Consider the following 21946-nt stretch of genomic DNA (forward strand, 5'->3'; position numbering starts at 1 on the left):
GTAATGTTTTCTGTCTGTGTTCTTGGACAACACATATCTCTGCAGTCCCCGTCCACCAGCTGCCATGGCTGGGGAATGGATTGGTGCGCCATATAAGGAAATTTATCACTCATCCAATTCATGTTACAGAATCTGGGATAAGCATCACCACCAAAGGGCCACAGGGCCCGTGTAGGACTTTCTTTTTTCTTCTGTTCTGACATGCAATTTTGTGAAATTGAGACATGGGAGGATGACAGTCAAACCCGAAGTAGGACAGCTTCTATTCTGCTTGTCATTTGTGGTCTTCTTCTGCTTCTTTCGGATCACCTTTTACATTTGCAAATCAGTTCTTGCATTCTTGTGTCCAACACTTCTACATCACATGGTTGCACAAGACAAGATGAAGGATCATCAAGTAGGCGATGGTGGACTCCTTAGTGGTACACAGCCCATTGCTGTGCTACACAAGGATCAATTCAATCCTCATTAGGATGGTATATTTGTGGTATCGTAGTCTGTTAGAGTACACTGTGTGGCCAATCTTCAGCACTTGGGGTTTCTGTCATGGTTACCTCACCCTGTTCCAGGTAGCCCCACTCCAGAGGTTTCCTCTGGGGTTGTTTCCCAAACTCTTTCCCATAAATTGCTGTAACAGCAAGGCAACCCAGGTTTGAAATCAAAGGTTTCCTTTTAATAGCTGATGAGCCACATCTCCCTCAAACAAATGGTTTTGAGGTACAAAAAACTTGTTTTCAGCCCTTCTTCTGTTAGTAGAAATGGTTCTGCTATGCTTACACGTTAAGGACGGATGATCACAGGCTTTTTGAGGTTTTTTTGGGTTGTTCTCCCCAATGCCACCCCTTGGCATTAAACTCTTAGAACCATGTCAAATGTTGTTAGCTGTGTAGTTTTTCTATGTTCTGCCTGTATGTTTTCCCAAACATTACAAATTTCCATCTGTGTCTTGTTACAAGGGTAACTGTTAGGATTCTGGAGCAATTCTTAATGTTAATTCTACACATTGTAGACTGTATGTGTGGATGAACAACATGAATGTAATAGACACTTAAAATGTATTTAAAATGCATATTGCACTATTGCTACAAATTCTGGCAACTCACCACTAACCAAGAAATAACTCCTGGAGCCGCCTCTGGAATTGACAGTCAAATGAATGCAGACATCTGAGCAGAAACACAGCACATTTTCTTTCTTCTGAGCAACTGAACAAATGGTGCCCTGGGACTTGTTCCTAAACTACCAATTTGTCATTGCACATATGTACAAGAACATGTCTGCGTGAACCTCTGTCTTTGTTGACACATTTGATGGCTTGTTCAGCTGTACTTATCTTTACAATAAGGATATGGCCGAACATGCCACAGCTTGTAGCCTTTAGTTCCAATAAGATAAATAAATTTAGCCTTGGCACAGCTACAAAAATAAATAAATAAATAAATAAATAAATAAATAAATAAAGCTTGTTGAACTGTTTTGAACAGGGTGCTGTATGGGAAGGGGACGTGATTGGTTGATGTTACATATGTCCTTGATTACCTTGCTTCTGCTTTTATTCTAATAAGTGGCATTCTTTGTACTCTCCAGGACAGCTAGACAGTCTGACACACGATGAGAATAAATATTGCATGTGGTAGACATTAAGTTGTCATCCAGGGGGAAAAAAAGAAGAGACGGAGAAATCCGTGCGGTGTTCTTCTGCTGCTACATTTTGCCTGCTCTTGTCACAATTGTCACATCGTGATGACTCCTCCACTCTCCCCCGGCTCCCTTATTTTCTCTCGCCCAGTCAGCTGCCGTGAATGATAGAATGGATACCCCATATAGAGAATTATTTTTGGGCGAAGTGCAGTGTGCTCCTCCTGTGTGTTCCAGTTTGGATTTCTGATGAAACTGGGGATGAGTGCTTGTTGGGTTTGTCGCTGTCGTGTGCAAACATTTAAAGCGAGTGGGGAAAAAAAGAAGAATGTTTTTAAAAATTTAATGGGTGTCTTTATCAAAGAAAAGAAACTTGCTAAAAAAAAAAAAGCTTGTTACTAGCACGCCTTTGAGGTTTGTTTGAGGTATGATGTGAGATGATGCTCTTAATTAAAGCTGCTCCCATTGTGCCTGCACTGTGCGTCGCTTCCTCCGGCCTGGGATTGCTTTGAAGAGTGAAAGAAGTTGGCGATATTGACAGTGGTGTGTGTGTGCGTGTGTGCACACGCGAGAGCATATGTGTGTTGGATCTTCCTCCTTTGGGACTGATGTGTAATGTCTTTCTATCCGGCCATGGCCACAGGGAGCAGAGCGCGTCTGCACTCTTGTCGCTCAGGAGCTCACCACAGCGAAGATGAAAAGCTTCCCACAGAGTCCCCGACTTCCCAGTCTCAAAAGCCACCATGAGATCATACCGCTCATTTCAGTCTGCCGTCATAGAGGAGGGTGTGAGGATGCCGAGTCCTGTTTGCATCCTAACACCCTCGTCCATGCAACATGATGGTTTTGAATCCAAAGTGAATGACTTGATGATCTTGTGTCTAGTTGTTAGGGCTGATGTAGAAAGTCTCAAAAAGAGGTGCCCCTGAAACTCATCTTTTATTTGCAGCAACTTCAAGGAATCTGTTTGCAGGGAACACATTTTGACTTCAGTTCAGATTTCGCCACACTTCATTATTACAACCACAGATGTTGAAGGAAGGAAATGGATGGGTAACTCAACGTACCGTACATATTGGGGTAAAAAGATTACACATTGTCTATCGATATTGGACTCTGTCACTGATTCTGTTTCTGATTTTCCTGCACAGACTCAACATGTAGCTGATAGATGGAGAATGCGCATTAGGGTGGCCCTCAAAAGAATATTGGTGCTTTCTGCAGATACAGTCACCTGTGGTATAGTTCTGATAGCGTGTTCGAAGTGGAACCTCTAGCGCTCATTTTGGACAATTTTCCCAATGTGAAGTACAGTAGTGTTCAGAATAATAGTAGTGCTATGTGACTAAAAAGATTAATCCAGGTTTTGAGTATATTTCTTATTGTTACATGGGAAACAAGGTACCAATAGATTCAGTAGATTCTCACAAATCCAACAAGACCAAGCATTCATGATATGCACACTCTTAAGGCTATGAAATTGGGCTATTAGTAAAAAAGTAGAAAAGGGGGTGTTCACAATAACAGTAGTGTGACATTCAGTCAGTGAGTTCGTCAATTTTGTGGAACAAACAGGTGTGAATCAGGTGTCCCCTATGTAAGGATGAAGCCAGCACCTGTTGAACATGGTTTTCTCTTTGAAAGCCTGAGGAAAATGGGACATTCAAGACATTGTTCAGAAGAACAGCGTAGTTTCATTAAAAAGTTGATTGGAGAGGGTACAACTTAAGCGCAGGTGCAAAAAATTATAGGCTGTTCATCAGTGAATGAGTACTAAGATCAATGAAGAGATGGCTTCTTTGACTCAGCCATCAGCAGTCTGTCTGTATGCTGAGTGGAACTTGTAGAGAGATTAATTTACCTTGGCAGTGACAGTCATGCCTCTGGGAGCTCCACCTATAAAGTTTAGCGACATCTGGGAAGATCTTGCAAATTGATGACATCTCTGGACAGTAGAAGTAGGTCCAAGCACCTAAGGTGTTCTTGTGGTTGAGGTCATATTTAATGGGTTGGCGACAGTATGATTTTCAATAATGTTTTGTCTGGGTACTTTTGCTGTGAGGCATGGGGTTCCTCCGGGGCCAGTTCTTGGCCCATTATTCTTCTTTCACTATTTGGCACATTTGGAAAAGCGCTTACTGTACATAGCCTTGGGATTTGGTTTCACTGCTATGCAGATGATTTACAGTTCTATATGCTGTTTCATATGTTGGAGTGTTGCCTGGTTGTTGTGATGAATTCATCATCTTATAACTTCCTGCTGCTCATTGCATATAAGACTGAAATGTTGATTAGTGGACTAGTAAATCTAAGAGAATTATGTGACAATTTCAATGTACAGTATCTTGAGGTGGTGTGGTGGTTAAAAACAGTGACACAGTTTGGAATCTTGGTGTGATTTTTGATCCGTCACTAAAGGTCACCTGCTTGATTGCTGAGTGGGAAACAAAAATTTGATCATATTACCCCAGCGTTGGCTTCCCTTCACTGACTGCCTGTTTGAACAAGGACAGATTTCAAGGTCCTGCAGCACCATCGTAGCACCACACACACACAGACAAACACATCCACACTTACACGCACACTTATTATCAATTTAAAGTTTCCAATTCACCTAACCTGCAAGTCTTTGGAAGTGGGAGGAAGCCAGAATTCCTGGAGAGATCCCATGTGAACATGTGGTGAACATGGTAACTCCACACAGAAAGGACCAGGTGGTTAAGCAAGTAAGCTAAGCAGAGTGGGTCCTGATTAGTACTGTGTTGGGATACTGCTTAGATAGACCAGGGGCTATGTCAGTTTCTCCAGGTAAAGCCTGGAGAAACTGACAGAGTAAGGAAGGGCATCCGGTGTTAAACTTGTGCCAAATCCCAATGTGGATCTATGCTGGATCCGCAACCTGGTCTCACGGCAAGTCGTGATTCAGCAGCACGAAATATACCTTAATCTACTGGTTCGTGATATTGTGACGAAAAGCGCCTCATTTTCGTCACAGCAGCACAAATTCATTCTAATTCATTCCGTGATGACTGCACGAAATTAAAAGTGAAGGTGGGGGGGGGGGGGGGGTCAGGGGTGCTTGATGTTAGGGTCGGGGGGAGGGGTAGGGTTAGGAATGGTGAGTTAAAAAAAAAACAAAAAAAAAAAAACGTGAGACTGGGCTGGGATCCGTTGTGGTGACTCTGAGCCAATGAGAGCAGCTGAAAAACCAACAAAATTATTCATGTTATTAAGTCTTCAGTGTCCTGATATTCCATATTTTATTGTATGATAGTGAGACCTGGATGGAAACCAGTGCTGATACGGCGATGAGTGGATGTAGTAGGTTCTAGAGCTCTCTAATGAATCCTTGGGCAAAAGTGGAATACCCAAAGTAGATGTCCCCCCTACCAAATGAGGTTTCTTCCTGAAGAAAAAAAAAAAAACATCAGGGTGTTTGACCATACCACTGTCACCAGTGTGCTTGCTCATAGAGTGGTAAGGACTAGACCTATCTTCTATACAAATTAGCAGTTGAACTGAATTGAATGCCTATGTGTCCACATTGTTACTTCTGGAGACCCAAATAAGGTATACTCTTTGCATTGTGAGGAAATGTCAATTCCATGATAGCAATTTGTGAATTGGCGCAATAACACAAAGCTCCACACAGGAGAAGGTTTGGGTACTGCTGGGTTAGTTTATTGGCAGATTCTATACCTGGGGTTGAGCTGAAGTTGTGTTCTGGTAATGGATCACTCATCAGGTTTACCAGCATTCAATTGCATCTGAAAGAAGGTCCTCAGAGTGGAGGTGGCGACCCGCCTTTTACAGGTTTAACTGGCTAAGTGCTTCTAATAAAGCCACTCTGTATGAATGGACGGCAGACACAGCTCCCCTCCCACCTCTGATCATTGTCTCAGGTAGCAGCACCTGTACTTTAGGAACTCCCATTGTTTTCTCCTCTTGATTCGTTTAATCAGATCTGAGCTCTGACAAAACCCAGGGAAGCCCCAGGCACGTAGAAACACAGGAATTAACCAGCTCTCAGGATTCCCACACAAAAAGACAAATAGACTAGCACTAGAGGGGCTCCCCTCTGGGACGTTTCCATTCACACATAGATTGTTGTGGGGTCTCTATTGTCCCCCCCCCACTCCTTTTTTTTTGTTATTTCACAATATATCTGGCTTTTAATTGGCAGTATAGCAAATGCTGCGTGCCCTAACCCCTAACAAATAGCACAAAAGCTGTTTTTCCTAATGAAAGGTAAGTAGCTTGACAAATTAACATAAACTTAAAAATAAAACCACATTGCATTTTGGGTTTTGTGAAAGCATATGCAAGATGACTGTTTTTCTCCTGGAAGTGAGAGCAGCTGGAAAAGAGGCGCAAACACAGCTTGTTCCATCGTCTTGTTTGAGCCTTTTAAGCCGCTGAATGATTAGCAGAAATAATGTCCCTGTCACCCTTAATCACATTAAAACGTGGTTAACATTTAATTTTTCCTACTTGATATGCAAAAATTTCCACTAGATTTGCAGCAAAGGCCATCGGAATTCCATTAGAAAAAGAATAAAAATTTCAGGCATCATTTGTTCAGAGAAGATTATCAAGACCAGAAAGTGCTGAATCTTTTTATTAACAGGGTAGTGAGAGATGGCGCCCAGTGCTGAGACACAAAAGGAGACTGACAAAACATGCATACACATCCCACTGCAACCCAGACTTGTAAAACCTTTTTAAAGAGTAAAGCCAACAAACACGTCTATAATTATGGAATGACACAAATCAAATGTGACACTAGAAGAGCACTTTTTAGAGTTCATGCATCCCCCAGTGCCCAAAACTGCTCATGTTGCAGTGGCAAAATTTCCTATTCCACCTGCTTATGCAAAACCATCCTAAATTCAGTGGATGGTGTTGATGCATATTTTACCCAAAGCTGTTCTGCTAACCTGCCCTGTGTTGCAATTTTAAAAGCTTTTAACATTTCTGACTCCTCTGCTTTAAAATGCTATGGTGCCTATTCCAAACCAAGCCTAACAATTGGTCCAAACTGTGGATAAGCTGTTCATTACTTACAATGTCCTATTTTGCAATGATAAAAAAATAATAATCCTTACTCAAGTCCATTATCAAGTCCCATCTTCAAATGTAGCATATCGTAGTCAACATTTACACCATGATTCATGAAAATCATACCTACCTTATTACCCTACTCGCCAACGGGACGTAGGGTATTGTAATTGCTCCTACTTGTGCTTGTGTGCATGCAAACAAAAATAGTTAAAAAACAACTAGGGATGGGTATCAAAAATCGGTTCCTGTTAAGAATCGGTAAGAAATGATTCAATCCACCGACACTTTTGCTCAATGTTTCCCTTATTGGTTCTTCAGTTCACTTTACGCCTAAGCTAGTTGGCGGTCGGAGATGGCTCGGACTACTCGTCATGATGAAAACACGCTTGTTTTTGTCTCGCTCACGCTCCACTGAGGAAGCAAGGTTAGCTGCACAATCAATGGGTCAGAGTCTGACGATTTACCTGGACTGACAACAAATACGAGTAAATCAAATACTTTTATGTTTTTTGTGTGTGTGTGTGGTTTCTTGAGGAATTTTGTGAATACAGAAATGTGCTCCGACCTCAAAGTGCGCTCCTGTGATATAAATCAAATGCACCCTCTCTTCTGTGGCATTTAATGGCAGCTGGACCGGCATCCTTATTATTGCATTGCTGCCACCTTCTGCATCAGTCTATTATAGCAGTACTACATTCTCTCGAGTCCAGTGTCTTTTCAAGTTTTTAAAAAGCCAACCCTTCCCCCTCCCACTTTACTTTAATCTTTATTTAACCAGGTTAGTCCCATTGAAATCAAGATCTCTTACAAGGGAGACTTGGATTATAAAGTTTATAAAGTTTCCAATTCACCTAACCTGCTGATAATATGTCTAAAATACTTCCAACAGAAACTTCTTTCAGGCCTATTCTGAGAGAAGCTCTTGTCTTTCTCTGGAATATTTATTTCAATACATGAGGACATCCCTAATCACCAAAACAATGTCCTAAATAAGGTCTTGTTGACTCCTGGATGAACCTGTCCCAGAGATCTAGGATCCAGTGACCAATTTCATATTTATTTACTTTAAGACTCAATAAAATGTTGAAATAGAAAACCTGTAAAGCCTACTTTTTGTATTGATAAGGGAATCGAGAAAGAATCTGATCGATGAGTGGAATCGATAATGGCATCAATAGATATCAATATCCATCCCTAGAAGCGACTGGACAAATTTTCACCAAACTTGTTAGGAATATTACTTGAATTAGTGTTTCCAGATGATTAAAGTTTGGAACTAATTTGGTCAAAGGTCAAAGTGAAGCAAAACATACCACATGAAGCACGTTTACCATAAAATCTCCCTTACAAATGTGGCTTGGGATTTGTAAGTGATTATCAGTGACTTTATGATGAGGTCACAAATACAACCCCTGGCAATAATTATGGAATCACCGGCCTCGGAGGATGTTCATTCAGTTGTTTAATTTTGTAGAAAAAAAGCAGATCACAGACATGACACAAAACTAAAGTCATTTCAAATGGCAGCTTTCTGGCTTTAAGAAACACTATAAGAAATCAGGAAAAATAATTGTGGCAGTCAGTAACGGTTACTTTTTAGACCAAGCAGAGGGAAAAAAATATGGACTCACTCAATTCTGAGGAATAAATTATGGAATCACCCTGTAAATTTTCATCCCCAAATTTTCATCAGATCTGCTCATTAGTCTGCATCTAAAAAGGAGTGATCACACCTTGGAGAGCTGTTGCACCAAGTGGACTGACGTGAATAATGGCTCCAACACGAGAGATGTCAGTTGAAACAAAGGAGAGCATTATCAAACTCTTAAAAGAGGGTAAATCATCACGCAGTGTTGCAAAAGATGTTGGTTGTTCACAGTCAGCTGTGTCTAAACTCTGGACCAAATACAAACAACATGGGAAGGTTGTTAAAGGCAAACATACTGGTAGACCAAGGAGGACATCAAAGCGTCAAGACAGAAAACTTAAAGCAATATGTCTCAAAAATCGAAAATGCACAACAAAGTAAATGAGGAACGAATAGGAACTCCAGGAAACTCCAGGAAACTGGAGTCAACGTCTGTGACCGAACTGTAAGAAACCGCCTAAAGGAAATGGGATTTACATACAGAAAAGCTAAATGAAAGCCATCATTAACACCTAAACAGAAAAAAACAAGGTTACAGTGGGCTAAGGAAAAGCAATCGTGGACTGTGGCTGACTGGATGAAAGTCATATTCAGTGATGAATCTCGAATCTGCATTGGGCAAGGTGATGATGCTGGAACTTTTGTTTGGTGCCGTTCCAATGAGATTTATAAAGATGACTGCCTGAAGAGAACATGTAAATTTCCACAGTCATTGATGATATGGGGCTGCATGTCAGGTAAAGGCACTGGGGAGATGGCTGTCATTACATCATCAATAAATGCACAAGTTTACGTTGATATTTTGGACACTTTTCTTATCCCATCAATTGAAAGGATGTTTGGGGATGATGAATCATTTTCAAGATGATAATGCATCTTGCCATAGAGCAAAAACTGTGAAAACATTCCTTGCAAAAAGATACATTGGGTCAATGTCATGGCCTGCAAATAGTCCGGATCTTAATCCAATTGAAAATCTTTGGTGGAAGTTGAAGAAAATGGTCCATGACAAGGCTCCAACCTGCAAAGCTGATCTGGCAACAGCAATCAGAGAAAGTTGGAGCCAGATTGATGAAGAGTACTGTTTGTCACTCATTAAGTCCATGCCTTAGAGACTGCAAGCTGTTATAAAAGCCAGAGGTGGTGCAACAAAATATTAGTGATGTGTTGGAGTGTTCTTTTGTTTTTCATGATTCCATCATTTTTTCCTCAGAATTGAGTGATTCCATATTTTTTTTTACCTCTGCTTGGACTAAAAAAGTAACCATTACTGACTGCCACAATTATTTTTCCTGATTTCTTATAGTGTTTCTTAAAGCCAGAAAGTTGTCATTTGAGTTTTGTGTCATGTCTGTGATCTGCTTTTTTTCTACAAAATTAAACAACTGAATGAACATCCTCCGAGGCCGGTGATTCCATAATTTTTGTCAGGGGTTGTAAGTCATAATATGAAGTCATATATAGTTAAAAGAGAAACCTAACTCAACTACACATTATCCTATGAAGCTCACTACATGTGTTTCTGGCAATAAATACTCATAATTCATAATATAAATTTACATTTTAGTGTGCAGCGCCACCTGATACCTTTCATGTTATTTTTTTAAATAAACATTGTGTGGCTGAAATGAGTTTGTCTGTCTATATGTGGCCCTGCGATAGACTGGTGGTCTGTCCACATTATACCCCACCTCTTGACCAGTGACCGCTGACTCTTAATTGGAATAAGCAGGTTTAGAAATGGATAGATTATCTGGCTACAAAACCTTTTGCAGATTACCCCCAAAATGTAAGGATTTCTGTTCTACTTCAAGTCCCAATCCTTTCACCAAGTTTCACAAAAATCAGTTAGTGTTTTGAGTAATTGTGTTAATAACCCAACCATACCAACAAATAGATGTCAGAAAGCATAAACTCATTTGTTGAGGTTAAAATTTCACTTTTAAGTCTTAAATTGTACACCTTTCAGCAAACTCAGATTAGTCAGAAGATATTAAAATTTGTAGCCAAAATACCCTGTAGACACTGAGATTATGTCAAGTATTAAATAAATAAGTAAGTACCTGTTTCTGTTCAATCTGGGAGCATGCACTGGTGTCACTACATCCACCACACCATGATACTGCCCCAGCAGCTGGATAGTAACCAGCCTAGCAGACAGCCGTTCCATCCACACCTCTCAAAAGTCGTAGCTCACACTCCCTCACAATGCAAGTCGTACTCCTCATCTTAGTCTCCCTATGTAACCATGCTTTTGACACAAAGTCAGCGGTACCCAAGGATCCCGTGAAGAGACTTCAAAGACATGAGGTCAACACCTTAGTCACAAAGCCTTACAGTTGTAAGACACAGAGACAGGAAGCACCAGGAGCTTAAAGACTTGGATCTTTATTGTCATGCAAAGATATAGGCTTCTCCGAACACCTTTGTCCAGCAACCTCAAATCACCAGGTTAGGGTTATGTTTCCGATGGCTGTTACTTTAAATTGAAAGGATGTCTAGTCTGTTATGGTCTCTCTCTGAAAGAAGGGAGCATTTTCTTCCTTCTCGGAGAGATGATGTTTTTGTGCCACACAGAGTCCACTCTGGCTGATTGGTCATGTTTCACAGACAAAGCAGAAGACCACATTATGGACAGAACATTCATCTCTACAGTCATAAAACTGTAGGATTTTGGGTATATTTAATCATGTGTAACTGTAAGCAAGTAGGTTGGTAAGTCCCGCACTTGAATTGGGAATGTGTCAGTTCAAGTTGCATGCATTCTGGTCTATTGGGATGATAAAGTCATGTGACCAGGTCCCTTTCTTTCCTGCCTTGCAACCCAACCAGAAGCACTCAGGAACCTTTTTCATGACTCGCTGAGCAGGATGGCTGCATTAGGTTCCAATCCCAGCCAGGACATGAACTGCCTACCTTCTGCATGGAAGGACAGTGCCCTAAGCATCAATTCAAATTGATGTCGTTCTGTGATTCACAGTATGTGGGATTTAGTGGTGAGACTGTACATTCTTTCCCTTCACGCTTTTGCTTTTTTGGCTATGTGGACTTCTGCTCCCCTGCCTTCTGTTGTGATAACCAATATCTATGATCCTGTATTTCACAAAAATGAAAGTTCTCAAACTTGTTAACCTGCAGTAGCAATGGTAGACTGTGTGTAAGGGAGCAACTACTAGTTCCTCTTCTTTTTGAAGTCTGTGTAGCAAAATGTGAAAGAGAGAGCAAAGGTGCCCTGACACTCGTATGCATTTTGGCTCTGCACTCTCGTGCACTTTGTTGTGACAATCCCACCCACTGTGTTCCCAGCTGGATGCCGTGTTTTGTTCCGCTGGATCCTGCGCTTTGTCCACTGGATGCTGTTTATATAAAATAATTATTTCGTAGCAGATTAATAATTTTCTCTGAGTTTGGCTGTTGAGAACACCTCTAATCTCGAGGACTGTTCAGATGGAGCCTTTTTTCTCTCCCTCTCTCTCTCTCTCTCCTGCGCTTCATGAGGTGAAGAACACATTGGAACAATCTAAAAGGTAATTACAGTATGTAACAAATTTTTATTTTTTATTTTTCCTGGGTACACAGTGTGTTTTCTTAACCTGTTATGCCTTAAATAAATAGAAAATAGCTGTTATTCCACAGAAACTTTGCTTCTGTGATCAGGACAATGATATTTTGAAATTTGTTTTCAAGAATATTCTCGATTCGCCTTCACTACTACTGAGTAGTCTTCTAGAATATTCAACTGCTAGAACTGTCCAGAATTTTCTAGAAGTTTCCAGAATTATCTAGAAATTTCAAGAAACTTTTAGAACTTTCTAGAACATTAAAAAAATAAATAAATAAATAAAACCAAAGTTTGTGCTGAATGTAGTCATTTTTCCATAGACTTTAGACACAAGCAGTTGAAATATAACACTTAGAAGCCAGGAACAAAAATTGTGTTACATAGTGTTATTTGTAATGTTTATATTATAATGGCTTAGTAAATCAGTTGCATGTTCTTTCTTTCTCATGAGCAGCTGTGAAAGTATGCTTATGATAGATTTAACATCTCATTATAATCGATCAGATGAGCTGCGCTGTGATGCGGTGCACTGATGCAATCACTCGCACTCGCATGCAGTGCTTTTAATTGTTTGTGCAATGTTCATGTAATTGATGCGTGACAGAGATTTTGAACATTTAAAATTTTCTTTGCGCACTTGCAGGAAGCCTCACACAGTTTACAACCATTTACGAGTTTACTCTCCTGTACGGCAGAGTGCGTGCAAGTGCGCAGATCAGTCATGCAAGTGTCAGGGCACCTTAAGTATGTTCCTTTTGGGCTGCTGTATCATCACGAGGGTGCAACATGGTAGCCTCCATGAGGGGGTCCGCTCCCATGTAGATATGAAGCGCTCATTCTAAAATGATGAAAGCACATGAATTCATTGCTGCAGTTATACAATAACTAACAGGCTTTTATATTAATTTAAAATTAATTAGCTTATAATGTGCCAAATCACAGCAAAAGCCATCTGAAGTCACCTTACATGAAACAATACAACATAAATTAAATAAATAATAATTAAAAATGGATAAAAAATTTCAAATACATAATTAAAAGCTGAAGTAAAAGAATAAAACAGATAAAAATAAAAACTATTCATAAGAAAGAGAATAAAAATGGGTTTTCAGTCTTGACTTAAAAATGTCCACGGACTCAGGAAGACTGTTCCACAGGGTGGGTGCACGATGAGAAAAGGCTCTTTGACCTGCTGACTTCTTCTTCACCCTGGGAACACAGAGAAGTCCCGCATCCTGCGACCGCAACGCCCGGGCCGGCACGTGAAGTTCCACCAGATCAGCCAGATAAGATGGCACCAGTCCATGAACAACTTTATAAGTCAACAACAAAACCTTAAAATCTGCTCTCACAGAGACAGGGAGCGAGTGCAAGGATGCCAAAATAGGTGTGATATGTTCAGACCTTCTGCTACATGTCAACAGTCTGGCGGCAGCGTTCTGAACTAGCTGAAGACCCCTAATGCTGGACTGCGGTAATCCTGAAAATAGAACATTACAATAATCTAGTCTAGAAGAAACAAAAGCATGAATCAGGGTTTCAGCATCAGCCACAGACATGGTGGGGCGGAGCCTCACTATATTTCGCATTTTATGCATGCTACAGTCCATTTCTGTAGTTTTAATAAAGCATAGACCTGAAAAGAAAACATTTATAGTACGAGTACTTGCCTGTTTTGTTCTTTGGCGAAAAAAAAAATTGCAACATGATTTACATAAACATTTGCTCACACCTGCATGCAGAAATAATTGGAAAAGCCACAAATACAAATTGCAGAGTGGCGTGGGTCGACAGCAGTGAAGTTGACAGAATTGGTTTTAGGATTCGTGTTGACGCCGCATCAGAGCTCTTAATTGACAGTGCTTTGTTTCTGGAGTTGAGGGAAAGGGGGTGTTTCATGTTCCCGTAACACGGTGTTTGTCTGGTCCTGTGTCACTCAGTGCGAGGACCCAGAGACCCCCGTGCTCATTTGCAGCTCACGTTCTCCTTCTCGGCTTCACATTATTAAAATCATCCCTCAGCCTTCTACCAGGAGCCTCTTTGTTATTTGGCTGGCCTGGCTCAGCTCTGTCAAGTCTTCACCAATTACAGTCTCAGGTACAATGGTCTATTCAAAGGATCACAGCCCTTGACTGGTGTGGAGAGAGTGATTTGTGAATCATTATTCAGCCGCCTGTAGAGACCGCAATACCTGAGGAATGCAAATAACATGCCACCAAATAGACAGCTGTGCTGCTAAAAGTGACAAACTACAGCTGTTATTATCTCCGATTGGATTTTTTTCCCCCGTCTGGAAGCAGAAGGCAGACATCTATGATTTCAAGTTTTGGTTTTTGAGTAAATGCAGGGAGTTTTTTTTTTTTCCTCCTGTCCTTTATTGGCGACCATCTTATTGCAACGGCTGTCAAACTTCATCTCTGCACATGTGTGAGCAGAAAGGGAAATATTGGGTTACGGCGTGTAATGGTTGGCAGGAGAGACAAATCTTTATTATTTACCTTTGCTGGGAAATGCATCCAATCAAAGCAAAACTGGTCTTCTGGACTGGTTACTCTATCATATGTTGTGCATTGATAATCATTAGGTAGGAGCAGCGATACGGCGCCGTATGTGATAAAGCAGTCACATTGTTATTGGAATAGATGGGCTCTGGCCCCTCCTCGTCTTTGATCCCTTATAGGCTTAAGAACAGGAAACTCAGATTACAGATGATGACAGAGACTCCGTGGAATCAATCCAGCCTACAGCAGCTCTGTCAGGGCCGTCGTGTGAAAATGGATTTGTGAGCGAGCCGACCAATCCCAGCCCAAGAGCTTGTGGCGCTAATCTCATAATTGCCTTAACCTCCTTATACGTTCTGAGCGAGATTTGCTGTTAATTATGAGGACATCTTTGTCTTGCAACATCAGGCGTGTCGCTGTGCTGAATGACAAAAATGCTTTGTCTTCTCCTTGAAGGTCCACAACTGAACACTACAGTACTGTAAAACTAACATTTTTAGAAACTGCTTATTTCAGTTCAAGAATAAGTTCACATTTTTTAAAACCTCAGCCATATTAAAATGGTATCATTAAAGCCTTTTAGGGAAAGAATCTGAGAATGAAGGGGGCATTTACAACGCAACTTAAAAAATCCAACATATTCTCAAAGTAGCAACAAAGTACACTAGCAACCTGATTATATAATAAGCATATTATAGGTGCAGTAAGTTCTATAAGTGTTGGGAAAACAGTTGATTTGATGTCTTTATATGGTTTTAAAATTAATATAGAAATTAAATCTAAACATCACTTAGATTTATTCTGTTTTTAACTGCAATTTACTTGGATAAAGAGTCTCAATGTTTTTGGAATGGGGGTTGTACAGTCCAGCAAGTATTCTGGCTGTCATGCTTTTTTTTAACGTTTTGTCTGTGTTGAACACAAGTTGAACTGAAGCAGTGAAGATGTGCTTGTAGTGTGGACGTTCAGCTTTAATTCACAGTGTTTAACAATATCACAGGCTCTATATTAGTATTTTTAACATGATTCCCCAGGAATATTTCCTGCAAAGTCCGATTTGCCCAATATGACCCCTTTAAAGGGGAACTATGCAACTCTTGTTATTTTTTGTTTTGGGTTGCATTCTTCTCTATGGAGCTTCCCCTGCAGCTCAAAGTACACATTTCACAAAGCTGTTGTTAAAAAACTCACTGCCAGCCCTCCCCCTCTCCTCTTCCCCTGCTGTCCTTGTACATTTGTTTTCAACAGAGCCAGTGAACGCAATCCGTGCAGCGACATTACACAGATATACATAGACAAAAGTGAGTTTATCTCAATATACTAACAAGTGCAACAGCAACAATGCCAGGTCTGCATCCGTTTTGCATGCTTCTTTATCTTTCAGTTCTCACTATTCCAAGAAAGCCCAACTGAAGTTGATTCGTGTGACCCCTCGCTCAGTTACGGTGCTCTTTTTCTCTTCCTCACTTCCTCTGACGGTGCTCGTCGTTGCTTTTTAACCTCCTCTGCCATGACAATGAACATGCAAGAAATAAAGCAATCGTTGGTTTGTTCTTATAGCTGCTAGCAAGCTGGGTGTGTGTGTGTTGTAGTGCTGTAAAGCAGTTTGTGTCTCTCATGAGATCTGAGACGTTCTCATTCAAAGGAGATTTAGTGATTAAAATTACTCAGAAACGGCACAATTAAGGTAAAAATGTTGCATTGTTCATCTTTAAAACTATCTTAAATGCCAGGAAGAGAAACCTGGCGCTCCAATGTTCGGCAGTCAAATCATGTCTCTGCTCTCATGCATATGCATGCACCAGATAAATACTTTGATGATAAGTCAGGTCATCCTACTAGTTTGGTGGCTGCTGTTTTACCATGTTGGTGAAAATGAAGGAGTGACCCAGAGCTTGGGCTCCCTTTCAACACAGCAGCTGGAGACCCAACTACAGGACCCAGAGTGAAGAAGAGAGCGACAGATGCAGAGGTAATTGCATTCAGTCTCCCCACACTTTATTATCAGCTGTGTCCTCCTGCACTTCTTTAATTGCATGTGCTGATAGAATAATAAATGGGCAGAGGTAATTAACACTATAAGCAAAGGATTCCCTCTCCTAACCGAACAACTCAGTCAAAGGGTTTTCCTCTAAATTAAGTTTTTAACTGGCATCTGTCATCTCCAGGTATATTATAACTTGGGCATTTTGGGTTATGGTTCCGTATGAAAACCTCTATGGAGAGAAAAATTGTGACAGCAGATGTTCTCTCTCTCCTCTCTCTCTCTCGCTCTCTACTCTCTCTCTCTCTCTCTCTCTCGCTGCAGAGAACGGGGTGTCGGGTTGAATTCTTAAAAATGCTAAATGAGTCTTCAAGCTTTCTAATTAATCAAAGAAGCCATTGGAGAGTTGCATGTGTTATATGAGACGAAGTGACCCATCTTATTCATTTAATGAGTTTATATTGTAATAAATGGAGCCTCGCCACTGAAGTGAAGTGTTACGAGGAGTCAGTGCCAATACAGAATCAACTTTATCCGTCATGTCTCCCTTGGAACCTGAAAGTGAAACCTTACCCAGGCTAATTAACTATTACAATTTTGTCAACTGTTGGCAATAATTATTGTTTGATTTGAGTTATTATTTAGTTGCTCCATCATATGTAATACCCTTTCAGTTTACACACCATTTGTAGACTCAAATTCAGTTTGTCAACCTAGACAGTAAACCTAAATATCTACCTCACTCGAAAAAACTTGGTGACACTATTGAACTTTGATAAGAATGTAGGATGTTTTTAAATAATTTGTTCTGCTTTCATCAACACAACAAAATAACTGTAATAACGAATTGTAAAATAAAAACCCCACTGTGCATCACTTGTTCTGCATCCATCTTTATTGCGGGCACAGAACAAATGCACTCTTGCAATGCATGCTTGTGGTAGTGTGTTCAAGTTCTATTAAAATCCAAAACGGCACATAACCTAAGCACAAAGCCAGCTACCGGATGCTAAGGATTAGCTTGTATTCATTAGGCACGGACGTGGTTGTGCCAAACATAAATTCATGTAATCAAAGTGGCACCTGTCATGTTCCCCTTTAAACAGAGTGTGCCCAACACACCACCTGGCATGGAGAAAATAGATGAAAGTAAAGGGTTTTGTAGGGTGTGAACACCAAAGCTCCCCGAGGTGAAGCACTAAGGTGAGGTTTTGATTTTTACATTAGTGTTTGCTCTATTTCATTTAAAGCCTGTTTTCAGTCAACTATCATTGTTTATGTTACAGCATATAATGTTGCCCGTGCACATATTGGTAGGTAGATAATGGGATTTTTTTTTCTCATCCCGAACAATGTTGCTATCACTTAGCAACCATCACAATATGCCAAATGCACATTAAAGCACTTGCAATAGCTTTTAACATGGCTGCATGTAATATTATGATATTTAGCGAAAGTGCTACCTGAATGAATACATGCTTTGTGTAGCAAACAGAGATTGAAAGGGAGAGACAGCAAGAAAAGAGAGAGTGTCTATATGTGTAATATGAGTTTTTTGGGCCCTAATATGCCAGCATATTACAACACATTGCAGGCAACTCGTGATGATATGTGCAGGAATCATGCACATGCACATGAACCCTCTTATATGAGGTGTGTCTGAATGTTATTCTCTTTAAATAAATAAATAGAGTGTTGGACTTTTTGACTAGTGTTTTCATGTCTCAAGGGCCTTTTCACAACAAGCACATTCAGAGCGTTAAACGCACCGCACATCGCTTTAATACCCATTATTTTTAATGAGAACGTCACGTATTTGACATGTCCTACCGGGCCCTCGAAAAGCCAGGTAGTGATGTAGAAATCTCTGCAAGCATTTCGGCCTTAAGGGCCTTTCACATCAAATGCGTTGGTTGATCATTTGAACATTTTTGCTTGCGCTGAACACATTAGAAGCGCAAGCAAAAATGTTCAAATGATCAACCAACGCATTTGATGTGAAAGGCCCTTAAGGCCGAAATGCTTTCTTAACTCATCTTCAACTGCTTATCTGGGATCGGGTTGTGGGGGCAACAGCACCAGCAGGGGACACCAACATTTCCTTTTTCCAGGTCACATTAACCACCTCTGTCTGGGGAATGCTGAGGCGTTCCCAGGCCAGGCCACTTCTCCTGACGCTTTCTTGTGATGGACAATATGAACACGCCAGCTCAGCCTCTGACCACAACAAATTTTTAAAACAACACATGCACATAAGCGCATGATTTAGAGGATATGGGAACTGGATGTAAAAATGCCAATTGCATCAGGTAGAAAGTACCTATTCCACTAACTGTGTGCTGGTTTGCGCTGGGTGTTTTTACCCAAAGCCAGAATATGGCCATCAGCTATTAGAAGACGTTGCGCCTCCATCCGCAGCATACAGTAGTGTTCAGAATAATAGTAGTGCTATGTGACTAAAAAGATTAATCCAGGTTTGAGTATATTTCTTATTGTTACATGGGAAAACAAGGGTACCAGTAGATTCAGTAGATTCTCACAAATCCACAAGACCAAGCATTCATGATATGACACACTTTAAGGCTATGAAATTGGGCTATTAGTAAAAAAAAGTAGAAAAGGGGGTGTTCACAATAATAGTAGCATCTGCTGTTGACACTACAAACTCAAACTATTATGTTCAAACGGATTTCTTAGCAATCCTCTGAATCACTAAACTAGTATTTAGTTGTATAACCACAGTTTTTCATGATTCTTCACATCTGTGAGGCATTAATTTTGTTGGTTTGGAACCAAGATTTTGCTCGGTTACTAGTGTGCTTGGGGTCATTGTCTTGTTGACAACACCCATTTCAATGGCATGTCCTCTTCAGCTAAGGCACATGACCTCTTCAGTATTTTTGGACAAATCCAAACTGGATCCATGATACCTGGTATGTGATTATAAGGCCCACACACCATAGTAAGAGAAACATTCCCATAGCATGATGCTTGCACCACCATGCTTCACTGTCTTCACTGTGAACTGTGGCTTGAATTCAGAGTTTGGGGGTCGTCTCACAAACGTGTCTGTGGCTCCTTGGACCCAAAAAGAACAATTTACTCTCATCAGTCACAAAATATTCCTCCATTTCTCCTTTAGGCCAGTTGATGTGTTCTTTGGCAATTGTAACTCTTCTGCACATGTCTTTTATTTAACAGAGGGGACTTTGTGGGGGATTCTTGCAAATAAATTAGCTTCACACAGGCATCTTCTAACTGTCACAGCACTTACAGGTAACTCCCAGACTGTCTTTGATCATCCTGGGCTGATCAATGGGTGAGCCTTTGCCATTCTGGGTTTCTTCTATCCTTTTGATGGTTGTTCCATTTCTTCCACACGTCTCTGTTTTTTTTGTCCATTTTAAAGCATTGGAGATCATTGTAGATGAACAGCCTATAATGTTTTGCACCTGCGTATAGGTTTTCCCCTCTCCAATCAACTTTTTAATGAAACTACGCTGTTCTTCTGAACAATGTCTTGAACATCCCATTTCCTCAGGCTTTCAAAGAGAAAAGCATGTTCAACAGGTGCTGGCTTCAGCCTTACACAGGGACACCTGATTCACACCTGTTTGTTCCACAAAACTGACGAACTCACTGACTGAATGCCACACTACTATTATTGTGAACACCCCCTTTTCTACTTTTTTTTTTTTTACTAATAGCCTAATTTCATAATCTTAAGAGTGTGCATATCATGAATGCTTGATCTTGTTGGATTTGTGAGAATCTACTGAATCTACTGGTACCTTGTTCCCATGTAACAATAAGAATATACTCAAAACCTGGATTATATCTTTTTAGTCCATAGCACTACTATTATTCTGAACACTACTGTAGGTCCAGTCCTATTACTGCCAAGGGCTTCAAATTCACAGGGAATATTCTTGGGACACAGACCTTGGACAAGTTCAAAGATAACTAACTTTGACCATTGTAAGATGTCAAAAGGTCACATTGTTTCCTATTTTTATGCTCATACAGCCGAGGGGATTTTAGCATTGCATTATACGAGGTCTATTAGATAAGTAAACCGCCCTTTTAATATATTTTTTAACTATATGGATTTGAATGACGTGCGATACAGCAATCATGCTTGAAACCCTCGTGCGCATGCGTGAGTTTTTTCACGCGTGTCGGTGACGTCATTTCCTTGTGGGCAGGCCTTGAGTGAGCTGTGGTCCCGCCCTCTCGGCTGAATTCCTTTGTTTCACACGCTGCTCGAGACCGCGTGTTGCTTTATCAAATTTTTGTCTGGACCTGTGAGGAATATCCGAGTGGACACTATTCGAGAAATTAAGCTGGTTTCCGGTGAAAAGTTTAACGGCTGATGAGAGATTATGGGGCGTTTCTGTCGCTGTAAGGACTTCCCATGCAGCGGGACGTCGTGCAGCGCTTCCAGGCGCCATCGTCGGCCTGTTTTGACCTGAAAACATCCTAATTTAAGGCTTAATTCACCCAGGACGTCGTGAGAGAACAGAGAAGATTCAGAAGAGGCCGGCCGGCATGAGGACTTTATGCGGACATTCCACTGTTTAAGGACATTTTTTAATGAAAGATGTGCGCGCAAATTCGCCGAGTCGTTTCCGTGACGACTCGGCAAATCTGTGTGCGCCGCGACATGAAAAACACCTCCGTGTTGAAAACCATTTGTAAAATTCAGGTGGCTTTTGATGGCTTTCAACAAGTGAGTAACTGAGAAATTGTTTAACAGCTTGGGCATGTTCCAACTTGCCCGTTAAGGTTTCCAACGGAGGTGTTTTTCCTGTCGCGACCCCCCGCGGTCGGGTCCGCCCCGACATGCGACTCTGCCCGCACGTTCTTTCATTACAAAATGTCCGTTAACAATGGAATGTCTGAATAAACTCTTCATGCCGACTTCTTCTGAAAGTTCTCTGTTCTCTGACGACTTACTGGGTCAACAGAGCCTGAAAAGTGGAAGTTTTCAACTTGAAACGGCAAGACGCTGCCGCCTCGAAGCGCAGATCGCCGTCAGGCGCCGTGGGCCGTCCTTACAGCGACACTACCAGACCAAAATCTTTCATCAGCCGTTAAAATTTTTACCGAAAACCAGCTGAATTTATCGAATGGTGTCCACTCAGTTGTGCCTTACAGTTTTGAAAAAATTTTGATCAAACAAAGCAGCAGTGTCTGAGCCATTCCTAAACAATGAAAAAATCGACGAGAGGGTGGGCGACTCCTCACTCAAAGACTGCCCACAGGCTAATGACGTAACCGACAGGCGTGAAAAAACTCTCGCATGCCCACGAGGGTTCAAGCATGTCTGATGTAATCACACGTGATTCAAATCCATATGGTTTTTGAAAAAAATGATAAGGTCGGATACTTTTCTAATAGACCTTGTATATAAAGATGAGAAGAGGTCATGCATTTTTTGTTTTATGTTTTGCAGCTCTTTTTTGTTTTGTTTTGCAAAATATTTTCCAACTTGTACATTTAGCGCCACTTTGCTGTCAAATCTTCTTAATAATCATGCACACCTACCCTCT

The 21946-nt window shown here is 40.9% G+C and overlaps 1 protein-coding gene across 4 annotated transcripts in view; it reads left to right on the plus strand.

Annotated features, from left to right (window-relative positions):
* The window catches only part of LOC117524207 (obg-like ATPase 1), a 171059-nt gene that overhangs the window by 126360 nt on the left and 22753 nt on the right, over positions 1 to 21946 (plus strand). The window contains exon 2 of one of the 4 annotated variants that reach the window (XM_034185973.1): positions 2790 to 2877. The exons of the other annotated variants lie outside the window; for them this stretch is intronic. Coding sequence (XP_034041864.1) covers positions 2817 to 2877 — 61 coding nt within the window. The 5' untranslated portion in view covers positions 2790 to 2816. The remainder of the gene's footprint in view (positions 1 to 2789; positions 2878 to 21946) is intronic. 4 annotated transcript variants of the gene reach the window in all.

The sequence above is a fragment of the Thalassophryne amazonica genome, chromosome 14, assembly GCF_902500255.1.
Source record: "Thalassophryne amazonica chromosome 14, fThaAma1.1, whole genome shotgun sequence".
Classification (NCBI taxonomy): Eukaryota; Metazoa; Chordata; class Actinopteri; order Batrachoidiformes; family Batrachoididae; genus Thalassophryne; species Thalassophryne amazonica.